The sequence below is a fragment of the Pavona decussata genome, unplaced genomic scaffold (assembly GCF_977016875.1).
Source record: "Pavona decussata unplaced genomic scaffold, jaPavDecu1.1 SCAFFOLD_339, whole genome shotgun sequence".
NCBI classification, from domain to species: domain Eukaryota; kingdom Metazoa; phylum Cnidaria; class Anthozoa; order Scleractinia; family Agariciidae; genus Pavona; species Pavona decussata.
In genome coordinates, this window is record NW_028145727.1 from 645321 (window position 1) to 668452 (window position 23132).

A 23132-nucleotide genomic window follows, 5' to 3' on the forward strand; every position below is an offset into this window, starting at 1 on the left:
ATAATGCAAGTCCAGGGATTTGATTGGCTTACATGTAGTAGCCATGGTATACATGTATGAACCATCAAATTGCGACCGTCAAATTGTCCTCTGGTTGTTCTTGCAAAGCGAAATCAGCAAGATCTAGCAATATTTCTTGGTTGCTTTTACGAAAACAATAATTATTCCATTCACGCTGGTTGGATATGAGATGATTATAGCCAAATCAGTGCTACGTGCCTCATTGGCTAGCCTGCAATGCAGGCGTATTTTTGGAGCGGGAGCGCTGAATAATCCTTCGTTGCTGTCATTTTGGGCGAGGAAGCGCGAGAGGGCTGGAGCGGGTCAAAAGTGACCCTAAGGGAGAGGACGACTGGCTGAGAAATAAAGCTCGCATTTCCTGTCCCCCCCCCCCCCTCCCCCTCAGCCTCCTTCAAATACGCGAACTAAATTTATTATTCAGCGCTCGCCCATGAAAAACGCCTGCACTGCGGGCTACTTATTGGCTATCATTATCCAATGTGTGCTCATGGAAATTGTATTAACTTGTTAAGTAACTGTTGCCAAGTGAAAGGAATATGTGTGTGAGCAAATCATGTGGGTAGACTGCAAAATTGAACACTGCCATTGTTAAAATGTGTTTCTTAATATCTTTTTATTACAAAATTAATAACAATAAAATAATGACTTCAATAAAATTAAATAAAATCTCAATCCATCTCACTGATATTTAATGACTAATAAATTATTGATCCACTCCTTACTGATTGTCCATAATGTACAAACCTGCATAAAAAGTATACAGATTCATAAATAACATTAATATGGCATTAAGGTGACTCCATACAGTTATTTGGCACCTGGCCACTGATACATTGATACACTGATACAGGAATTTTAATTATGCTAGTATGCGAAACAAGGCCAGTTTTAGGCTGAAAAGTAACAACATTTTAATGAGTTTTCCATATTGAATTTTTCCCGAAAATTTGCTCAATGTTAGGATTTAGCTGGTATTTGTACTCCAAAAAATTTTAGGGAGAATTGTACAAGGGCAACTGCAATAAATTGCAAAAATGAAACATATTTTACAGAATTTGCTTTGACTTTACAAGTAGATACTTTGGAGTTTCTTCTTTACACAAAAAAAATTAATAACGAAATTTTACCAAGAAAAATTCGGACAAACCCATTTTGAAACTAGCTAGGAGTGAAGGAATCAACAGATGTACATGTATCACCCCCTGGTTGCCATGGAAATGAGGTTTACCAGTTGTCTCAGTGTTTTAGTAAAGCATAAGGAATAGATACTCAAAACTATGTTTGAACCCAGATATTTTCACATGGCTGAAAGAACCAGAACATCAAGAAAAATATGTATCACTACCAACGAAAACTGAAGAAATGGTATAGGGCCACCTTAACCAGAATCCCCTAAGCAGTGTAAAAATTTCCAAAAATGCCCAATAGCATTGGGAGGAAATATATAGATATGGATTAACATGCATGCTTGAAATATATGTACAATGTAGTCACCCGGGGAAGAAGATTTGAATAATGTGTTTAAAAAAATATTACTGTAAAAATTATGAAATGTGTATTTCAAATTATTATCGTTATACTAATCTCATTTGGTACTTCAATCAGTACTCTGGTTGGCTTCCCCAATTACATGTACTTGTCTTTCTACAACACGATGTACTTTCAATATTGAAAAAAAAAATTGCATATATTATATGTCAACATTGTTCTAATATATATTAATGTAAGTTTAAATGTGAACCACTTTTTAATCTGAGTTCCTCACCATTGTCCTCCAGAACTTTACAATCAAAAACATTTTCAAAAGATTCAATAAAACTGGGAATCGTATCTTGTGGCTGAATGGTTCTGTTTGTCTCTTCTGACAGTGATGTAACGCCTTTACCTTCTATTCCACAAGGAACAAAATGATTGAACCAACCAAGATCAATATTACAATTCAGGGCAATGCCATGAGTTGAGATCCATCGGCTTGTGTGGATGCCTATAGGCACAAAAGAGGAAATTATCAATTTTAATGGCCAACAGGAACGGTTGCATTAATGCAGATATTTAAGAATAAGAATTCAAAAAAGTACATGTATCTGTTAAAAATTTTAACGCATTTCAAAGATGTATAAAGATGTATTTCCTTCATAAAACCTTTGCGGTTTTTTCCTTTAAAATAAAAGTTGACTTACTGTACAAAAGTCATGTAAAAATTTTGCTCAGACTTTCAATAGTCGTTTACTGCTATGTATTACAGTTATCATTTTCAAAACAATAAATGCAATGAAAAGGATTAAGGTCACTGTGCCCTGTGAAAGCGCTACAATCCACTCAAGTTTTCGCTTTCAAATATAAGTCTATTTGCTCAGTTCCCACCATGTCTGATTTTGACAGAAATTATACAGATAAAGAAGAGCTTAGAAAAACGTTATACATTACTATAATGAATGAAGCATATTATTAATACAGTTTAAATTTTAAAGATAATTTTATTAAATATCATTTCTTGACAAGGAAAAACAAAATGAAGCAGTATTGTTCCAAAATATTTGTTGCATGCATGCATGTTCTCTGTATCACTATTACATTTATTCCCACAAATGGTGAGCAAGAGTGTATTTCTGTTGATGACTCATTTCTCCTTTGTCAATTATTACTAAAAAATTCAAACCTAAAGTGGATGATAGCTACACGTAAGTTAAAATAATGAGCTAAGAAAGTCAGTCACAGTGCTCGTTTAGAATAAAATAATCATTTAGTAATTGGCTGGACTTAGCATCCACAAAAAAACACTATGTTTTTAACGTGCACATGTACTACATGTGTAAGTGTGCGCTAATGGCAAAGAAAATTACATATATGCGCAGTAAGAAGGCACATTGTAATTCAATGGAATCACCAAGTAAGTTTACAAGCACCATGCACTTGCTGTTGTCTTTGAATATGTATACTTTACACGTATACCCCTAAATTCAAAAATATTATAAACTGTTGTCTTTAAAGCAACTGAGCAGACACCAGCCCTGCTAAATCACAAGCCACTGCGAGGGGTTTCGACAAAAGGCTGACCCCCGCGTCAGCTGACCCCCTACTGACACCCAACTGACCCCCTCAAAAATCTCAGGGAAAAACAAAAAAACGTGAAATTAAAGTTATAAAGTTAACCTGCAAGATGAAACAGCGCAAATGACGAGTGAGTTACCACTCAATTTAAGGTTTGGCTGTTGGCTGTTGTCACAAAACAACATCTGGAAACAATTCCCATGGTAAAACACAGCAGAAATAGATTCCAGGTCCCGCTCTGGCTCGCTATTCCTGCACTGACGGATTCCCTCGCTGGCGATGTCGGGTGAGTAGTTTATTTTGATTGATTTATTTATTTTTCAAAATTTCTCCGTAATTTTTTTACAGCCCTCATTTTCCTACTTTTTCAGGGAACTAAGTCGTCTCACTGCTGCCAATGGAAATCGAGAGAGAGCCCTGAGCATGCAAGGCTGCTGTTAACCGTTTCTTATTTTGCATTTTTCTGTTATTTTAATAGCGTTTACATACACTCACTCAATTGCAAAAACGTTGACACCTAAAAAGCATAAACCATGAACGATGAGACCCAACGGATTTGTGGGTATACTGTTTAAAATTGGCACTTGTTGGCCAACTTGACACTTTAAGGAAAGCTTGGACAGTTTCCATCATTCAGAATGGAACATGAAATAAATTTAGTACACTTATACCCATAAAGCCATTGGGTCTTATCGTTCACGGTTTATGCTTTTTAGGTGTCAACGTTTTTGCAATCGCGTGTATACAGCTGTACACATTTGTGGTCAAATGACGCATAAACTAAAAGTATTAGAAATGGCTTATAACAAAAAACCTCACAAAATTACCCGACGCATTTTCCTGAAATCATGTGTTACAGCTAGTCTATAACACCTTTCCCGTAACGGCGGATTGTTTGACCTTGTTGTACTTTTGTCCGACTGCCACAATTCGCCTGGCCTCCTTGTAATGCAATTAACTGAACGAAAAAAATTCGCTCCTGTCAGAGAATTGACTTTCGAACATGTTTCGATCATTGGCTTTTGAAGCTTACTGAAGTTTTTTTAAAAGTTACCTAGTGGAACTGGGTTTTTTTTTCCGAACAGATACTCGATTCTTTGTTTGATAAATTCAGAAATCTGTTTAGCGGCGATTTTGACAACTTGAATGGTTGTCAACTTCATGATGATAAAGCCATTTCAAACTATTTTGGTCACAAGGAGAACTGGGTGCATCGGAACGTTGGTTTATGGTGAGAAACAGGTTTATCCGTTCCTCATGATTTGTGTTGCATTCCGTCATCTTGGAAATTTCAGGTTGGTTTATAACTTTAATTTAACATTGTTTGTTTTCCCTGAGATTTTTTAAGGGGGTCAGTTTATGGGGTCAGTAGGGGGTCAGCTGACCCGGGGGTCAGCATTTTGTCGAAACCCCACTGCGAGGGGAAAAAAACCCTGTGGCTTGAAATGGCTACATGAGAGTTCGGGATCCAAGGGCCAGAACAAAAAAATCTTTGCTGGTGCTATAGAGTTTCTACAACCCCAAGTACTCCAAGATTGTGGGATTCAATAGAAAACCACCATCTAGGCTTTTTATGGCAAAAACAACCTAGGGAGAGTACAAAGATTACTAGGAGATGAGGTAAAGTGTAAAGCTACAATGTACATGTATACACCATGGCACACCCCTCACCCTCCCCTCCCCCACCTTGAAAACCAAGATTGCAATCTTGACAATCACGTTTTGATTGTCAGAACAAAGAAAAGTCATGTTCACGTTGAAAAAATGCGTGTTGGAGACTGTTTGATGAGACACATTTGTCCCACAATGAGACGAAACTTCAGTGGCTTTTATCTCGCTAAATAAAAATTCCCTTAAACGGAACACTCAGTTGTAAACAAACTTGTTTTGTGAAAAACTCAAAGTTGCTTTAGTCTAATGTCAAGTGATTCTAAACTGGTCACTCCAGCCTCCAGTACCACCTTAAAGTAGTACAACTGATAAAAGGCTACCATAAGACTTAAACATATTATTTACTCGCCTATTGCTGCTATTTTGTTGTCCTTCACCCAGACTCCCGTGTCGCAAGTAGTAGTTGCCTCCACATTGAATCTCTTGCAAGTCTCCACCAATGTCTTTTCAAGGGACGCTACATACCATGTTAAACTCTTCTTAAAACAGCTCAGATTCAAAACGGGATAGCAAACTAATTGTCCTGGTCCGTGAAAAGTTAGCAGTCCACCTCTGTTGGTGTAATGAAACTCTGCGCCTAAGTTCTGCAGCCTTTCTTTCTCTTTCACATCCACACTCTTGTTTCGGATTCCGATGGTAAAAACTGGACGATGCTCGTAGAAAAGCAAGACATTTTTAACGTCGCTAGTTCCCTTTGCCTTTATATCATTTAGGTGTTGTCTAGCAATAGCATTTTGAGCTTCTAACGCTGGAAGGTAGGCGATTTTCTCAAACTTTCGCGCAAACACAAGTCTTCGGATGGCCGCCATTTTGAAATGCTTGGTAACCAGGTCTGTAAAATGTACGGTTTGTTACCAGAGCCCTTGAGATTTTCAACATGGCCGGAGAAGCAATCAAGAAATGTACTCATGTAATATTTGATTTGGATGGGCTGATGCTAGGTGAGTGTCGATTGGATATTAAGTAATTTATTCCACTTTTCATCGTGTAAAGCCTGTTATAAACACTCAGCGCTATAAGGAACACACGTTGGGTCTAGCTCTACTATCCCACTTATTCCAGGTCACAAGCTTGTCTCATGATATTTGTTGTCTTATTTTGCTCAGTGTCCTAAGTAGAAAATGAGGAAAAACCGGGGGCGCTTTCCATTTACCGTAATGATTCGATTTAGCGCCTGTAATTTTCTGTACCAAAACAAGAGCATAATTTATTATCTACAGCAATATTGTATAAATTTCAAGGCAAATAAGGTACTGCAGTTGCAATAATTATACTTTTGCATAAAATCCCTTAATTCTGTCCACTAGATGATGAGTAGATCAAGCTACATGTAGGCCTTATTAAGAGTGCAGGAAGCTCAACAAAATCTGATCAGCAAAAATTAATACTGGTCTTTGACAATAAAAAAAAAACAGACTTGAAACCGATGTAACTACTAACACCTATCAAAAATTAATCAGAATATGTAACTTTATTCTAGATACCGAAGTAATCTACACCAGAGTTACTCAAGAAATGTTAGATCCTTATGGAAAAGTATTTGATTGGTCTGTTAAAATGAAAATGATGGGGCGGGGTAATCTAGACGCTGCAAAAGTCTTGGTAGAAGAGCTTCAGCTGCCACTGACAGCCGAGGAATGTGTCAAAATGTCACAAGAAAAACTTATGGACCAGTTTCCATCTGCAGCCCTGTTGCCTGGTAAGAGAATTTTTTCATTGTTTCCTCACAAGGAGAAGGGTGGGAAAGGCGGCCCAATTCAATACTGAAAATTAACAAAGGGCTCTGTTCAAGAGAAGTATTCCTGTGTCTATTTAGCGTAAAAACCCAGATTTGCATCAAATGAGCTTTGTTTTTTTATATACAGACTAGATATCATGTAACAAACATAGTTCAAAATCAATATCCATTTTTTGTGCTAAAGGTTTTTATAGTAGAGAGATTTAGTATTGCATTGCAGGAAACAGCAAACATGAGATTTGGATTTATGGTTTCTTGATAAAATGATTACATAGATGAAGATATAGGAAAACAATTTTGACCTTTCATGTAATATGTCAAAAACGAGGGCGAGTGCTTTATCACGGGTTCCAAATACTGAGAAACAGATGAAAGCACGAGGCCGCAGGCCGAGTGCTTTCATCTGTTTCGAGGTATTTGGAACCCGTGATAAAGCACGAAGCCCGAGTTTTTGACATGTCTTCTCAAATGAAACAATAAGAAATTAATCTCATTAAAATGCAAATGTTTGATCTCAGATGAAAAACATGTTTCATCTCAGATGAAAACCTGGTGGTGTTTCATCTGGTGTTTCATTGGGGTATCAAGATTCATCCACCTGACCGAAATGGAGGTCATTTATTGGCTTTTGACTGCATGAATTATTAATGAGTTTGAGAAGATAAAGGAAAACTAATCAATTTTACTCAAAACCTGAAAACAGTGAAGGATAAACATGTTCACTTGGTCATTTCTGTCATTTGCTGTTTGCTGACTAGACATTAAATTCTAAATCACTCTGACTAGAAATTTTTGTAATAATCCACATGCAGTTACTTTCTTGTAGTTTACTTTAAATATCTCAAGCAATTCACACTAAGTTTAGGTTGGTCTCTATCGCTATATGTTTGCGCTATATGTTTGTTTCCTTAGAAAAGAAACTTTGCTCCACACTGTTTCTCTCTCTTCACCTGGGGCTGGGTTGTTCGAAAGCCAATTAACGCTAATCTACAATAATTATTAAAAGTCCATTGAGGCTTTCAGCTCACTCTTTAAAAGTGGTTTTAAAGCCTAATTTCAAGCTTAGGGTAAAGAAAAGTCTAAGTCAAAACTGAGGGCCAAATATCTTTTGGAAGAATCTTTACCAACTAGTAAAAATTTTATACTTGAATCAAGGTTCATGTTAATCCAGGATTAGCTTAATTGGGCTTTGAACAATTGGGCCCAGGGCCTGATTGTTCGAAAGCCGATTAATGCTAATCTAAGATTAGGAGTTAACCAAGGTTGTCATCTCACTCACTATAGTGGTTTTTAAAAGCTAATTTTAAGCTAATGTTAAAGACAAGTCTAAGTCAAAAATTAAGGGACAAAAATCTTTGGAAGAACCTTTAACAATTAGTCATTAAACTTGAATCAAAGTTCACGTTAATCCAGGATTAGCTTAATCGGGCTTTAAACAACTGGGCCCAGATGTATAAATGGGTATTGCGTTACCGGTGCGATGCTCTACCAACTGAGCTATGAAGCCACACATTGGGAGCAAGGTCAATTGTAGGTTCCCATTTTCCCGTGAGAGGAGTGAAACGATGTAAATTATATGAATTAATCTGACTTGAGTTGTCTGAAAAATGTCACTTTCTCTCTTCTTTGGAAATTCTTAATGACAAACATGAAGTTTATCTACCCTAAATATGAGGGAGGCAGCATGGTTAACATACCCTTTATGAGAAGCGCAGCGTGGATGAGTGGTTAGGGCATTGGACTTGTTACCTGGAGGTCCCAAGTTCAAGTCCTACACTGACTGATAATCCCGGGGGGGGGGGGGGGGGGGCTACTCCCTTATATGGGCTATATAGGTATGTGCAGCGCCAAAGGGTATGGTTTTTCGGCTGTTTTGGTCATAAATAGGGTATCGCTTTTAGCCATTTTGCCACCATTTTGGTCATAAATATGGTATAGATTTTTACACTCTAGTCCTGGGTTCGATTTTGTTTTAGAAGAAGCTACTTCAGGTCATAAATAGGGTAGGGAAAATCGCAGATTTTTGTCATAAATAGGGTAAGGGTTTTGGAAAGCGGGCCGCACACCCTTACCCATTTTTTTTGGAGTACCCCCCCCCCCCCCCCCCGGGCTGATAATTGAACCCCTTATTTTGTAGTTTTTTCATTAAAAATGTTGCAATCAAACACAAAACAAATGAAATATTCCATACTTTTTTATACTTTGTTACCATGGCAACAACATCTATGACATGAGAGCCAACAGATAATTAGTTGGTTTCCTAAATTTTAATGTTGTGGATAAAAATTAATGCTGGAATTAATACTGGTTTCCCTTCAGACTTCATCATATCTAGTGTAGGAAGAAATTTGTATAATCTTGGAATTGTTCCTGTTTTAGGAGTCGAGAAGCTTGTCCATCACTTTCACAAACACAAAATCCCCTTTGCAGTTGCAACAGGATCAGGGACCACCGGATACCACAGGAAGATAACGAACCATAAACACCTCTTTGAACTTGTCTCACATGTGGTCACCTCTGATGACCCTGAGCTCAAACGCACTAAACCAGCCCCTGATATATTTCAATTAACTAGTGCAAGGTTTCCTGAGCCGCCAACATCACCAGATCACGTGCTTGTATTTGAAGATGCACCAAATGGCGTGACGGCTGCACGTGCAGCTGGAATGAATGTTGTCATGGTACCTCACGAGAAGGTGGATAAAGCAAACTGCTTGCAGGCTCACATGGTCTTAAATTCTCTTGAAGAGTTTGATCCTGCCACATGGGGATTTCCCGCAATTTAATTTAATAAAATAATTTGCCAACTCATGGTTTGTTAATCTCTAAATCACGGAAGGGTTTAAAGTATTATATAAACAATTTTCTCATTTGAATTCGCCGAGCCCAGTGATCAGTTTTTGACCGGGTGGTTCATTTCCTCTTTAAACGGAGCAGACAGCTGCAGGCCGAACATTTGCTTATTATAGCTCAAATTAATCATTTGTCTCTCCATTGTGTAGCGTAGGTGTTGATCGCGACGTTTTGATCCCTATACTGCTGGTATTTATTAGGCGATGGTGTCGACTGGCTGTGCATCAACATAATTAACACCACGGTTGATGGTGGTTGGTGCGTTTCGATCCTCGCTATGGTTGTTAGTTGTTGGCGAAAATTTATGCCAAACCGAATGCCCTGCCATTTTCGCAAGTGGCACGACATTGTCCGGCAACCGGAACGTAAAACTCAAAAGATAAATAGCCATGAAAAGAAACTCAACGCCTTGTGCGGCTAATGACGCTTTTGAAGCGAAAAAATTCCCCCAACTTATAATTGTTCCAGATTCTACAAATAGTAAGCTCTCTATTGATGCACAGGTTGTTATGGGTTATTTAAAAGCCACGAGCGTACGATTTTTTTCCCGAAGGATACCCACTAAGGTCAGTCGTAACCTTGAAGCCAATAGGTGGGTTCACACTAGGCACTTATGCACTTGAAGTATCTAGTGTGAATCCACCAATAAATAGCGGAAAAGCTTCCTTTTTCCTCCTCTTCCTTCGGATAGTTTTCATTTTGGATTTCACCCAAGGACTCTTTCCTCTTCGATTTTTCCATCGAAGCCCAAGAGTGACGCGGGGTAATGGTAGGGAGATATAAACAAAGTGTAATGAGAGCTCCCGGATGAGGCCATTTGCCGCTAAATATTACCCGGATGTCGCCATGTTGAAAAGATTGCAACACATCTACGATTTATTAACTTTCATTAAAAAATACATTTTCCTGTAAGCGCTAGGCGCTTATTTAATTTTGGGTCCACGAGGGTGGGCGCTTATTATTTTTTCAACGTTTTCAGCAAGCTAGCGAGAACATTTTTAGAGAATAAGAAAACAAGAGATTACAAGTTTATTTCGCTTCAACAAGAATAAACAAAGTGCAAAAGCAAACATGAGCAAGCCATAAACAATAAAAAAGTTCATTGACTACCGCATCTTAAACCAATTTTGGAACACAATTGACGCTCCTCTTACTTCACACTTGGCTAGTACAGAAATGTTTTTTTCTTGGGAGGGGGGGGGGGGGGGGTAGGGGTGGGCACTTATTCGAGGAAGGCGCGCTTATTCGAAGGTAGCCGGTTAATCGAATAAATACCTTAATTACCGCGGTTCGACGTAGGAAGAAAGCACTCCTAATACGGATTGGAGTCGAGATTGTATGGGACAACGTTGATTGTCGGAACTAGGAATGGATGGATCTTGGGACGCGTTTCTGGCATCCCCCGCAGGTTTTTTGTAGGGGCGGATGACATCGAAAAAAGTGAGAGAGACTAATCTTTGATTATTAGTAATGGAAATCACTAAACATGGCTAAGTTACCCCCGCCCCCTCCAGTGCTGCTTGTTGGTTTTGCCGAGCGTTGTGCACAGGCAGACTTATTTCTGGACATCGTGTTAACCGCTTACTTATTGTAAGTAATTCCAGTTTTAAACGCTGTTTTCTTCTGTCATAAAGTCACATTTTCAAGACTTTTAAATGAGCCGTTAATTGTAGCACAGGCATTATTTGATACACAAAATAGAGATCATCCATGCAAAAATGGTTGCTTTCCCTGGAATGCGTGAATACTTAGCTTCATGATAGAAAAAAAATTGCTTTGAAGGATAGAACATCAGGTCTGGCGTTAGCAGTTATGCCCGACGTTAAATTTTATGCAACTCACCCCTGGTCACAGCCTGGTCACCTCGCAATGAAACATAACAAAGCTTGGTAAACTTACTTATTTTATGTGATCTTTCTGGCCATGGGGTTCATTTCTTCATATTATGCAATTTGAACAATGTGTAAACTAGGGCAAAGTCCTTTCATGAACTTCGGAATGGCTAACTGTGTAGTGAAGCTGCGCTATTTTTATTTTTTGAATAAAATAGACCATTTCCGAGTTGCTTTGAACCTCATTATGAAAGTGAGGCTAAGTGCAAAGCTTTTATTGTGAAAATTAGTTTTCATTCATATGCAAACAAAACTCGTTTTCGCATGAAAAACTTTGCACTTAGCCTCGCTTTCATGATGAGGTTCACAGCAACTCGGAAATGGTATAACATCTTTCGGATGTCATATGTCATATTAAACAGTCGCCCCTTTAAGGATTAGTAATTCTTTACTATAAATGTCTGTTGAACAAATTAGTACAAAAACTGTATTTCGGATTCTGTACGCGATTGTTTTGCTATGTAGAAAACCATTCAAAAGTTTACTATGCCAGCTGTTTTGGTTTCCCTTTCTTTTTATCTTTTTTGAATGTTTTGGCTCAAAATAATAGTTTTTCCAGTGGTACCATAGAAACAATCGTACGGACCAAAAGACGTCATAAATTATCAACGCCTTTGTTTCAATGTCAAACCATATCAACTTTTTTCCTGTTTTCGTCGGTGGTATTAATTGGGTATACCATAACAGCCTAACTGCCTGCAACAGATCCCATATCTCGGTATCCAAATGGATCCCCAATTTAAAACTGTTACAGGTCAAGTTATCATATCAATTCTCGCTGCGACGCTATCATTTGTTTCGACGATTGGTAATGGATCCTTCCTCGCCATCTTTGCCCGCTTCAAGAATCTTCGCACTTTTCCAAACATCTTGTTTGCCAATCTTGCCTTGGTTGACCTCCTTAATGCACTCATCAACGTTCCACTCTTTGCAATAAACCGTACTCCGGTATCTAATTCGATGAAAGGAAAATGGGCTATAATGTGCAGTTCATTACACCTGGAATTCACTCTTCTGAATATAGCCTCTATGACGGCGCTAATGCTGGACAGATTCCTGGCTTTGTATCTTGACCTCAAGTACTTTACATGGAAGACAACCAAGAAAGCTTATGTAGCAGTTTCCCTTATTTGGTTGGTCTGTACTGTCCTGGTCGGGTTATTAGCAATGTCTGCATTTGAAATGGATCTGGAAGATGCGCCATTTGTAGAATCAAGAATGAAAATTTTTGAGCACAGAAGAAAAATCTTCGCATCCACAATGGTTATCTTTACAGCAGCTGCAACAGTGCTTGGAATTTTGACGAATTACACCATTTACCAACAGAAAAAACAGGTGAGATAAGACTCTTTTGGTAAGTAGTTATATAATTCCAAGAAAAAATAAGCGCCGCAAAATGTAACATTAACGCGAAATGTGACAGCTTTTGACGCAAGATGTAACATTAACCCGAAAGGTAACAACTTCTGACGCAAAATGTAACAACTTCTTTAACGCGAAATGTAACAGCGCAAAATTAACAACTCTGATCTTGATATATAAAGAAGGATATTTAGCCTTCTTGTCAAGCTAAACGTCTCCTGACAGGCAAAGTATACCAACCTACAGATCACATGATCATTTCAAGATTTTGTTTTGTTGAAATGAAAGGTTCCGTTGTTTTTAAAAAAAATTTTCGTGTTTCTCATCCCAAGTCCGTGTTTGTCCGTTCGTGCTCTAGGATGGACGGCAACTCGACTTACTTAAAATCTTTAAGCCTGGTTTACACGTTCGACGCAAGCATAAGCCACCTGATAAGCATAAGCACAAGAAACCTACGTGTAAATCGGTGCGACGCAAGCATAAGCGCCTTGTGCTTGCGCTTGTGTTTATGCTTGCGTCGTTCCGGTTTACACGTACGACGCAATGACGCACACATAATCACCAGCACAAGAGAATGGAACGATTTCCATTCTCTTCTGCTTGTGCTTGCGTCGTTGCGTCGTACTGACGTGTAAAACAGGACGACACAAACATAAGCACAAGCGCAAGGCAAGGAAATTGAAAAACAGTGACAAGTTGTCAGCGTACATTCTAGTTACTCATGCGTTGCCATTTTTCGCCATGTTGGAATCAAATCTTGCGCCAAAAGGCAGCCCGGCCGCGCGATTACGCCAAATTTTTATGCTTCTGCGGTTCGTTTGTGTAAACCAGGCTTTAATATCTTTGGGGAGGCGGCGTGGCGTAGTGGTTAGAGCGGAGGCCCCGGGTTCAAGTCCCGCTCTGACCACTTGGATTTGTTTCACGGTAGCCCCGCTCTGTAAATGCTCTGTAAATACCCAAGTTGTTTGCCTCCCACAAGTTGGGATTTTTAACATACGGTTATGCTCAGTTTATGTATTTATTTCACTGATTTTAGCCTCCCCAATTAGCGGTACAGTGCTAAATACTTTGACTCTTAAATAAAGTTGTTTAATTTTTATTTTTTATTTTTTCAACAAACAAAAACAAAATTCGCACAGCATGTACGAAGGCACGATGTTACGCCGCAAAATGTAACAATTCACGCAAAATGTAACATTAACGCGAAATGTAACAACTTTTGACGCAAAATGTAATATTAACCCGAATTGTAACAACTTCTAACGCAAAATGTAACAAATCCTTTAACGCGAATTGTAACAACTTTTTAACGCAAAATGTAGCAACTTCTTTGACGCGAAATGTAACAATCCAAAATGTAACAACTCTGGTCTCGGTATATAAAGAAGGAGATTTAGACATATTAGTCTTCTTGTCAAGCTAAACATCTACTGAAAAGCAAATTATACAAACCTACTGGTCACAAGTCCCGTTGAGAGAGGTTTTGGAGCAGTATTTAGCAAAACGGGAGGTGGTCGTTTACGAGAAGTGGTCGCTAGGAAAGAGTTAACTGTATCAAATAGAATCATTCGGTTTAGAAAGGTCGACGTTTTCTCTTGAATTAAAATGTTAAGCTAAGAAATCGTTTAATGAAAAGAGGAGAACATTATTCAGGAGCGCATAGAATAAAGATCGTAGAGTGGTAGAACAACTCTCTTACCCTTGTTAAATGGCTGATTCAATTTGATTTTTAGCTTCTCTTTACTGTAACTTTGACTCTCTTTGTGTTCTTTGATTACTTATGGAGAAAAGCAACAGTGTATTGTAAGTAAATGCAAGTGTAAGTAGGTAGTAGAAGTCGTTTAAGTAACCATATATTCTCCAGGTACCAGCGATAAAACTTTCGATCGAAACTCCTCCTGTATGTATGTAGTGTTGGTAGCAAGGACACACCACGTTTACGCCTTAACCACTTAATCTGACAACCGCTTTCGCTTAACTTTTTAGCTTGTCCTCGCCCAAATTCTGAAAACTTGGGAATATTGTGACCCTTCGCTCCTCTTTCCCTGGTATTGATAGTAATATAAACAGCAGTTTATTAATTTGGGGATCCAAAAATCCATACTTTATAAGCCAGACAACTGAGGGATAATAGCTAAAGCTGTACTGAAGGTTGGGGTGATGAAGTTTAGCCACCCGCACACAGTGGATAGTAATGTACCTTAAGCTTTACTAACAGTGATCCATCAAAAAGATTGTTACGTTTTGCGTTGTTACATTTCGCGTTAAAGAAGTTGTTACATTTTGCGTTAAAAAGTTGTTACAATTCGCGTTAAAGAAACTGTTACATTTTGCGTTAGAGGTTGTTACAATGCAATTCGGGTTAATATTACATTTTGCGTCAAAAGTTGTTACATTTCGCGTTAATGTTACATTGTGCGTTAATTGTTACATTTTGCGGCGTAACACACGAACAATTACCAACACCTGTCAGCCACTGTTAAAGACGTTAGTCAGAAGTAACATGGCTTTGGAAAATTGCTTACATTTCCGTTATCATACATGGTAGGAACTGCTTTACTGGTAATAATCCACCAAAAAGGTTTTTACATTTTGCGTTGTTACATTTGGCGTTAAAGAAGTTGTTAATTTTGCGTTAGAAAGTTGTTACAATTCGTGTTGAAGAAATTGTTACATTTTGCGTCAGAAGTTGTTACCTTTCGGGTTGAAGTTACATTTTGCGTCAGAAGCTGTTACATTTCGCGTTAATGTTACATTTTGCGTTAGTTGTTACATTTTGCGGCGTAACAAAGGTCAACTGATTTCTTTGAATATATCAAAGCTATGTGAAATTGTTAAATAATATCACTTTTGTGCAGACCTCGAGATATTATACCCGTGATAACACTAGGCCTTCTTTCCAAGGTAAAATAGACTTCCACAGTAAACGTCTGCCCTCGTTAATTCCATTCCCGTGTAAAGTCGGTTACGCGTACAAAGGGTTTCACATTGGTTAACTTTTTCACTACAGCAATTTACTCGCTGAATTCTTGGCAAACATGGATGATGGAGAAGCGATAGTTGTGGGTTTTTTCTCACGTATTTATCTGTTGTGGAGACATTTGTTTTTTTTGTTTTTTTTTTTTGTTAATTATTTTTCCAGTTTGTTTGCCGAGTCTGTTCAAAAAGATACCGGCGTTTTTTCAGCATTTGACCGCTTTCCTGAAGCACAGATAAAATATTAATGACGGAAAGAATAAGTTTATAAATATGCGACAGAGTTTAATCCAAACTGAAATGTTCTGTTTGTAGCGTTCAATTCTTTACACCATTTCTCTCCAAGAAAACCTCTTGGGTCAACTGTATGAAAACTTCCGACGTCAGGTGTTGAAACAAACGGAAATTCCCATGATAATTTCTATGGAAATTTCCAACTTCAAGTTTTGAAAAAAAAAAAAAAAGGCAAAGTGATAGTAAGAGCGACTCTCCCTAATCTCCTCATATTCAATTCTTATCTGGAAATAAATATCGCTGATCTTTCCCATCAACTTCTCTTGGCAAGTGAGTAACAAATCTAAAATATGATCGAAGAAATTTCACTTTCTTTTAAAGTTCGAATCAAGAAATGTTAAAACATTTCTTGATTCGAACTTTCAAACTCCGGGCTGTGCTCGAAACCCAATGGTGAGATGGTGAATTTTGCACAACTTGAAGCTTTTAGTTCTGAACAAACAAGATCATTCAAAACCATTCGCTAGTTATAAACAATGAACCTTCACGTCAATAATATGATGACTCATTGTAATCATAAGCTTTAATAACTGTAATAAATCTGAGGGCACAATGTTTGTCTACTTGGAGCACTTATACCAACATGCGATTTAGCCCAAGCCAGAGGAATAAATTGTTAAAGTGGCTTGTTAATTTTTTAAGTTTCCACCCTCCGTTATCTGACATTACACATGGAAGCAGGAAAAACAGACATGCAACTGAGTCTGCAGAAGTGACTTTCACTGCACTTGAAAATAAAAGCAACAGCACAAACTCAACACACGGACTCGCTAGTAATTTAAACAGCTCGCAACACTCAAAGTTGTAATTAACAAATTCAAAAGGAGAAGGATTCTCTGCCTTAGCGCTATACGAGGTGTGTAATTTAATTCATCATAATAAACAGAGCAACTACCGATTTCTCTTTCAGAAGAGCTAGTAACGCTAGTTTTTAAGAAAATCAAAATTCCTACTTGCAACTGTCAGACTGATGGTCCGAGACAGAGATACCATATTTATTTTACTGTTCGCTATTAATTACTCATATTTTCGCCAGGTTGACACTATGTGCTGCTAGTGTCTCTCAGCGAATGGACACTATCAACTCACGTGATCAATTTAAAGCCAAACAGATTCTGAGAAAATTTAATAGTGAACTATAATCCGGAAAAGTCTCAATGCTCAAACAGGATACAAAGAAAAACAACTCGTATTTTGGATATGCGGCCCGAAGCAGCAGTTATTTTCATCTGCATTTTCATTGCGTATCAAAACTCGTGCAGGTGACGATTTTACACTACTGGACTATGAATAATTAACGAGTTCTTTCAAAATTCTTGTTACCCTTCTTTCCCTCATAGAGAATGTTGCTGAATTTACCTCCGCTTCAAGCCGAGGCTAGGCTCAAGCAGGATATCCAAGCCGCTAAGACCGTGGCCATGGCTGTGGTAACATACTTCATCTGCTACCTTCCAGCAGTTATCTACGCCATTTTGCGCCCTGATACCGTTCACTCGTGGTTTTCCTTCTTTGTTTCCTTTTGCACGTTTTTTTCAAGCGCCTCAAACCCAATTATCTACGTATTCAGGAACAGAAAATACGGAGCCGCTATCAGGCAGCTTGTGAAGGATCCTTGTGGAAGAAGTCCGTTTCAAGAAAGACCTGTTATGACTGGAAAAGAAGCAAAGCAACCACAGAAGAAATTACTTTCTGAGGTGGGAAAACCAGGAGCATCCAAAACACAAGAGGCAAACCCTGAGAGAGAGGTTAATAATCAAAGAAGAGTTGGAAGCCAAGTGCCTCAATCATGCAATACAGTAAAAATAGCATGGCAAGAAAACGACCCTGAGAAGACCGGTCCCGATTGGTTGGAAGCTAAAGAGGAGAGAAGAGGCCAACATTCGACTTCGCCTGGTTTGGAAAGAGAGGAGACAAGACTGACGGAGAAGAAAGTTCCAGGACACTGTGAAGAACAAAGTTAAGGTTTTTCTCTGGCGATAAGTTAACGTTATTTCCATATCTTCATTTACAATACATAAACAATTTGTATCAACCAGGCACAGACCCTAACCTCGTTCCCAGAGTTTTTCCCTCGTAAATTGGGAGAGGCGGGAAAAAGATCCTGGTATTGCCTGGTCACATGACCAACAAACATCCGAAACTCTTGGGTGTCTTGGGTGTAAAAAATTAGTGAATGACTAGATTATGCATAATCTTGATATCGACTGGCGCTTTGCGCTCGGCTAAATAAACGCCTGAACGTGAACCTCTTCCAGGTCTGAAGTGCGCGTGTGGTTTGAAAGTGCTTAGTTGTAAAACCGCTTGTTGCTACAAAGTTCGCAACTAGCTTCTAGGTCCTTTCTGAGAAAGCAAAAACTGTATACTCTACTACCCTTCTCTAAGGACAAATTTTGTCAAGCACCCAGATTTTGGGTGCCACCTGACCACCCGAAAACAGGGTCCATTGTCGAGAAAAGAAGAGAGAGGACCCTGGGAACGAGATTGGAATCGCCGGTGGTTATGCACATACTCAAGTAAGTTAGTTAGGCTCTCGAAAAACAGTTCTAACAACTAATGAGGCTTTTGAAGCGGAAAAACTCCCCCAAATTATAACTTTTCCACGATGTATAGGTTGTTATGGCTTTTTTCCGAAGGATGCCCGCTAAGGTCAGTCGTAACGTTAATTTCAACATTAACGTTGTCGAAACGTTTCGTTCTTCCTTCGGACAGTTTTCATTTTGGATTTCACCCAAGGACTCTTTCCTCTTCGATATTTCCATCAAAGCACGAGAGTGACACGGGGTGATGGCAGGGCGATATAAAAAAAAGTATAATGAGACCTCCCGGATGAGGCCATTTGCCACCTGATATTCCCCAGGTGTCACCATGTTGAAAAGATTGCAACACCTCTACGATTTATTAACTTTCATAGAAATAAATACATTTTCCTGTAGAATTCGTGTAAGCATATAGATCTTGAAACGTTTTGCGGTGGAAATGTTAGATTGGATACTTAACTTTAAAATGGCCGAGGAAAAAAAATGGTTGCTTTCACTCTCGATCGATCATTGGTTGTAACCTTAACCGTAAGAGTACAAAATCAATAGCGACCCTTCTATCCCCGGCCACTGTCTTCCATTCTTCATAGTTTGCACAGGAGACGCGTTCACATGATTTAAACTTAACCTGAGTTTAAGTTGTGCTTTCAAGTCTACTGAACCAGTTCAACTTGTGATATTAGAAGAGGATCGTTAATTCTCACTTCTCTTTTATATTTCGCTAAAATGTTCGCCCTTCCAAATCTAGCTCCACTTGTAGCAAATTATAATTTATAAACTTTCAAAACAAAAACATTCTATCAGATATCTAGGTCCATACCTCTGGTCCAGATTAAACTCAAGTGATCGATGGCGACAGACATTGCAAAATTTTCGAAACAATATCAGAAAGAAAGACCTGACTGTTTTAATCGAGGTCACGTCAATTGTAATGCATGCACCACTCTAATAAGATCTAGTGCGATCATTTTAATTTACTTTTTTGATGACTTTGCATATTGACCGACTATTGCTTATAACGTTTTAAAGTGCCCATACCGGAATTTTTTTATTTTCTTATCTGAATCTAAACATCACCCGAAGAACTTCCGCGAAAAAAATTTTTGATTTGCATAAAACGCAAATTTTTTATGAATTTTACAAATCTTTGAAATCTTATTTTATTGCGGTCAATCCCCCCCGCTGATAAGAATGCCGACGGGCTCACAATAGGGCCCCGTGACATAGTCTGTGACGTAGATTCAGGAACGCACTCACTTGATCTTCACTAAAGTCCGTTCGCAGCAGAAAGAAAATCGTCAGATTCACCGGTAGGAAAGAAAAAATTTGCTCCAAATAAGTATATCCCATGGCAGAAAACTTATCTGACACGGAAAGTGAGCAAACCGCCGAAGAAAGCAGCTAGGACGAATTTGAAAGCGTCGAAGTCGAGGCGATAGATAGCGTCCACGAAACAAGTAATACGTGTGAAGATGATGATACACTCGAACCGTACGCGGACGAGCCGATAGCAGACGAAGAATGGCTAAAAAGATATCGCAAGGAACAAGAGGAGAAGCGACGACTCGAGGAAGATTTAACGAAACGCTTGGAGAATAGAGTGCGTGTTAGTGGATGGTAAAGTTCTCACCTTGCTAGCCTCTTCCAGGCTCCTAGAGAGAAGCGCGAAGGAGAGGGCGAGGGGACGAAAACGAAAACGAAAACGAAAACGTCGTTTTCGTCCCCTCGCCCTCTCCTTCGCGCGTCTCTCTAGGAGCCTGGGACAGGCTATCACCTTGCATTTTGCGCTCTTCATTATCATCTGTCTAAACTATGGCCAAGTACTCACATACATTCGAACGAATTATTTTCCATGTAGATGTACTTGTGCTAACTGTAGCCGTGATCTGCTAGCAAATATCAGCGAGTGCTACTGCTGCAAGGAACTCGAAGGCAATTGGGAAGCGCTGACTAGCGACATTGTTCTCGCGGAACTACAGGAAGGACACGCGTTGAACTGTGATAATAATAGCTTCAGTCTCGTTCTCTGAAATTTCGGCCGTAAATTTAATTGTAGGATGGAAGTTGTTAGCTTGTTCAATGAACAGTTTAATTTCCTTTTTGTCACTGTCCCACAGTGAGAAAATGTCATCAATAAAACGTTTCCATTCTATTGGTTTTGTTTTGCTTTGATTTATCACTTTTGTTTCCACATCGGTCATATGTTTGCAAACGCAACGGCCATTTTTGTACCATTGATATTGCATTTCCGTGGGTCTGAAAATAATTGTTTCCAACAAATTGGAATGAATTTTCCTGAAGAATAAGTTTAAGTATTTCTTTGAGGTAGTGTGACGGTATAGGAAGTTTATTGCTGTGGAATGCCTCGTATGCTTTGCATACTTTGTAACTCTCTCCTCCTGTGGTATATTTGTATACAAGCTTGTTGCATCCATTGATACTAAGATAGTATCTTGAGAGACCTTGGTCTTTCCTATAAAGTTTACGAAATCCATTGTATCTTTTAGGCGCATACGTCTTGCGAAATGTTCGAAGTCTAACAAGAGTTGGCGTCTAATGTAATTCGTGTCTGTCACCGGTACGGTTTCGGGACAAATTTGAGCCCTTTAGAAATAACTCTAACAGGCTGTCGCTAAGTTGTTGGTTTGAAAAATTCGTTATGAATTTCTCGTGTTTTTCTCTTTGTGTCTCAATCCGTTTTTTAGCCAATTTTTTTCTGCGCTCTTTGCGCTTGTTATTTGTTTTGTGCCCTTTTTCTATTTTGAACCCCCGTTGTGGTGGTTAGGTTTTCAGAGATACGGCTGTTATACTTTTCAACATTTTTATTGTTTGCAGAATTCTTCAACACATGTGTGTACAATATTTGTTTGAGCTCGTTGAAGTCTTGCTGCAGTTTATCTACCTTATCTACATAGTGGTATACAATGTTTTCTGTGTTCGCCGAGTGCGATTGTTCTCGCATCGATCACTGTATTTACATCAGTGGTAGCATTTGTGCTAGTATTTTTTGAGAGCTTAGTCTCAACAAAACTTCGCGGATCTCACGATCTATGAGAATATATACCAAAACAATTACGCCATATTTTATAAAACTTGCGACTGAGTTAACAGTGAGGTCAAACTATAAACCTCAGAAGGTTACAACGCTTAGAATGTCACAAGCGGGTGTGAATATTCAGTATCGAAAGCTTATCATTCGCTTTTCCCTGCTCCTCTCTTGGTCTTCGCCTTCCTTTCGCTAAGCATGTTTTGAAGGATAAACACAAACGCCGATGTCATCCTACTTCAGTTCACGTTTTAAGTTTAAACCTGAATTCATCAGCCTTGTAAAATCCTCGTCATTGAAGTGCATCGAGCACAAGGACGAGGTATTTCCAGGCGCGCGTCCACATCTTCCTCCGCTCCAGCATATAATCGATCCATTTCTTTCGCCTCCTCAGTCTTTGCGGGCATGTGGTGCCAAAGAAAGGAATCCTGTGCATGCTTATTCCATTCGCTTCGTCTTTGATGTTTCCACATCCCGCTGCAACACATCTTTCCGGCATTTTCGAGAAACGTGCAGAAATACTGCGACTTGTTGTCAGTGAGATCCAGAGAAAGGCTGAAGTCACGTGTTCCTGAATCTACGTCAGAGCTCTTGCTAAATCGAGAGGAGACTGATGCAAATGGTGGGCCAAAATGGCGGCAAATTTGAACGTCTTATAAAATTCATAAAAAATTCGCGTAAAAATGTAATGACATCTTCCAAGTCACAACTTTCTGAGTTGAATGAAATTTTTGGGTGCTTGGGAGAGGTAGCTTGACTGCAAGGTTAAGTTTGTACAGGGTGACATTGCATCAGAGTTTGTGTTAATTTTACTTGCTTACAATCTAAGAGGTTATAGTAAATGAGCGTAATTTGCTTCTTTGCCAGTAGGTAATACTGATAGCTGATTGTAGTAATGTTGGTGGGTCCTTTTTTCTCAGCTTTGTTTTTGTATTCTTGTTGTATTATATAAAATTCTGAGTTCTCTTTTGGACAAACTGACACCACATCTAGTTTAGTACGGTTAAATGAAAGAGCAGTGTTATTTAATTTCATAGACATTGTTTGTTGGAGTGGGGGATGAAAGTAACTATAAATCTGGAAACTTATTTTGTTTGTTTCTCTTATCTGATTTTAGTATTGTAATAGTCCAACACCAGTGTACATTTAAATAAACGATATTGTTGGAATTCAGAGCAGTGTTATCTTTCATCCTAACATTTAACACTGGGGAGGGAAGTTTTTATAACGTAGTCCGCTGTTTCCCTTAGTTCATTTCAAATGAACAGTTAGCAAAAACCATAAATCGCGCCAAATAATCTAGAGTTTGGCTGGGGGAATGGCGAAGCAGGAAAACCCTCGGAATTCACTACCCCAGAAAACAAGACAAAAAAACGCCTAGCGTATATCGGAATATAAAAATAATTACCATGTGTAAACCGAACAGCGAACGCTGGAAAACTAGCGTTTTCTTGAATTCACCGTACCAGAAATACAAGAAAACGCGAGGAAGAACGCCGGGTAAAAACTATTTTCCGTGCGTTTACCGTTCGGTGAACGCAAGAAAATACGCGTTTTCTTGAATTCACCATCCTAGAAAACAGCATGAAACGCCAGAAAAACACCGGCGAACGCCGGAATATTCATTATTTTCCGAGTTTTGACGGTTTGGAGAACACTGGAAAACAGGCGTTTTCTTCAATTCTCTTGAA

At 38.8% G+C, this 23132-nt stretch overlaps 2 protein-coding genes across 3 annotated transcripts; one reads left to right on the forward strand and one right to left on the reverse strand.

Annotated features, from left to right (window-relative positions):
• Nucleotides 1-615: 615 nt before the first annotated feature.
• On the reverse strand, nt 616-5552 carry LOC146453300 (octanoyl-[acyl-carrier-protein]:protein N-octanoyltransferase LIPT2, mitochondrial-like). Of its 2 annotated transcripts, XR_014859539.1 has the most exons (3): nt 5093-5552; nt 783-2005; nt 616-742 (listed from the first exon to the last, which is right to left on the reverse strand). XR_014859539.1 is itself a non-coding variant. In XM_085096793.1 (2 exons), exons 1-2 carry the CDS (start codon nt 5550-5552, stop codon nt 1740-1742), a joined length of 726 nt encoding a protein of 241 aa, XP_084952919.1. In that variant the 3' UTR covers nt 616-1739. The 2 variants fall into 2 exon arrangements, 1 of the variants encoding a protein (XP_084952919.1); XM_085096793.1 differs by having other exon boundaries at nt 616-2005.
• On the forward strand, nt 5540-9292 carry LOC146453301 (pseudouridine-5'-phosphatase-like). The gene is made up of 3 exons (XM_085096794.1): nt 5540-5684; nt 6224-6442; nt 8861-9292. The coding sequence occupies exons 1-3, from the start codon at nt 5621-5623 to the stop codon at nt 9265-9267; spliced, it is 690 nt and encodes a 229-aa protein (XP_084952920.1). The 5' UTR covers nt 5540-5620; the 3' UTR covers nt 9268-9292.
• Nucleotides 9293-23132: the final 13840 nt, after the last annotated feature.

What these genes read in the sequence shown, in the direction of transcription:
- LOC146453301 (XM_085096794.1), top strand. Translation starts at nt 5,621, where the DNA reads ATGGCCGGAGAAGCAATCAAGAAATGTACTCATGTAATATTTGATTTG. An exon ending in TTTGGATGGGCTGATGCTAG is followed by an intron (nt 5,685 to 6,223) that starts GTGAGTGTCGAT and finishes ACTTTATTCTAG; the next exon opens with ATACCGAAGTAATCTACACC. An exon ending in ATCTGCAGCCCTGTTGCCTG is followed by an intron (nt 6,443 to 8,860) that starts GTAAGAGAATTT and finishes TTCCTGTTTTAG; the next exon opens with GAGTCGAGAAGCTTGTCCAT.
- LOC146453300 (XM_085096793.1), bottom strand. Translation starts at nt 5,552, where the DNA reads ATGGCGGCCATCCGAAGACTTGTGTTTGCGCGAAAGTTTGAGAAAATC. An exon ending in CAACAAAATAGCAGCAATAG is followed by an intron (nt 2,006 to 5,092) that starts GCGAGTAAATAA and finishes TTGTGCCTATAG; the next exon opens with GCATCCACACAAGCCGATGG.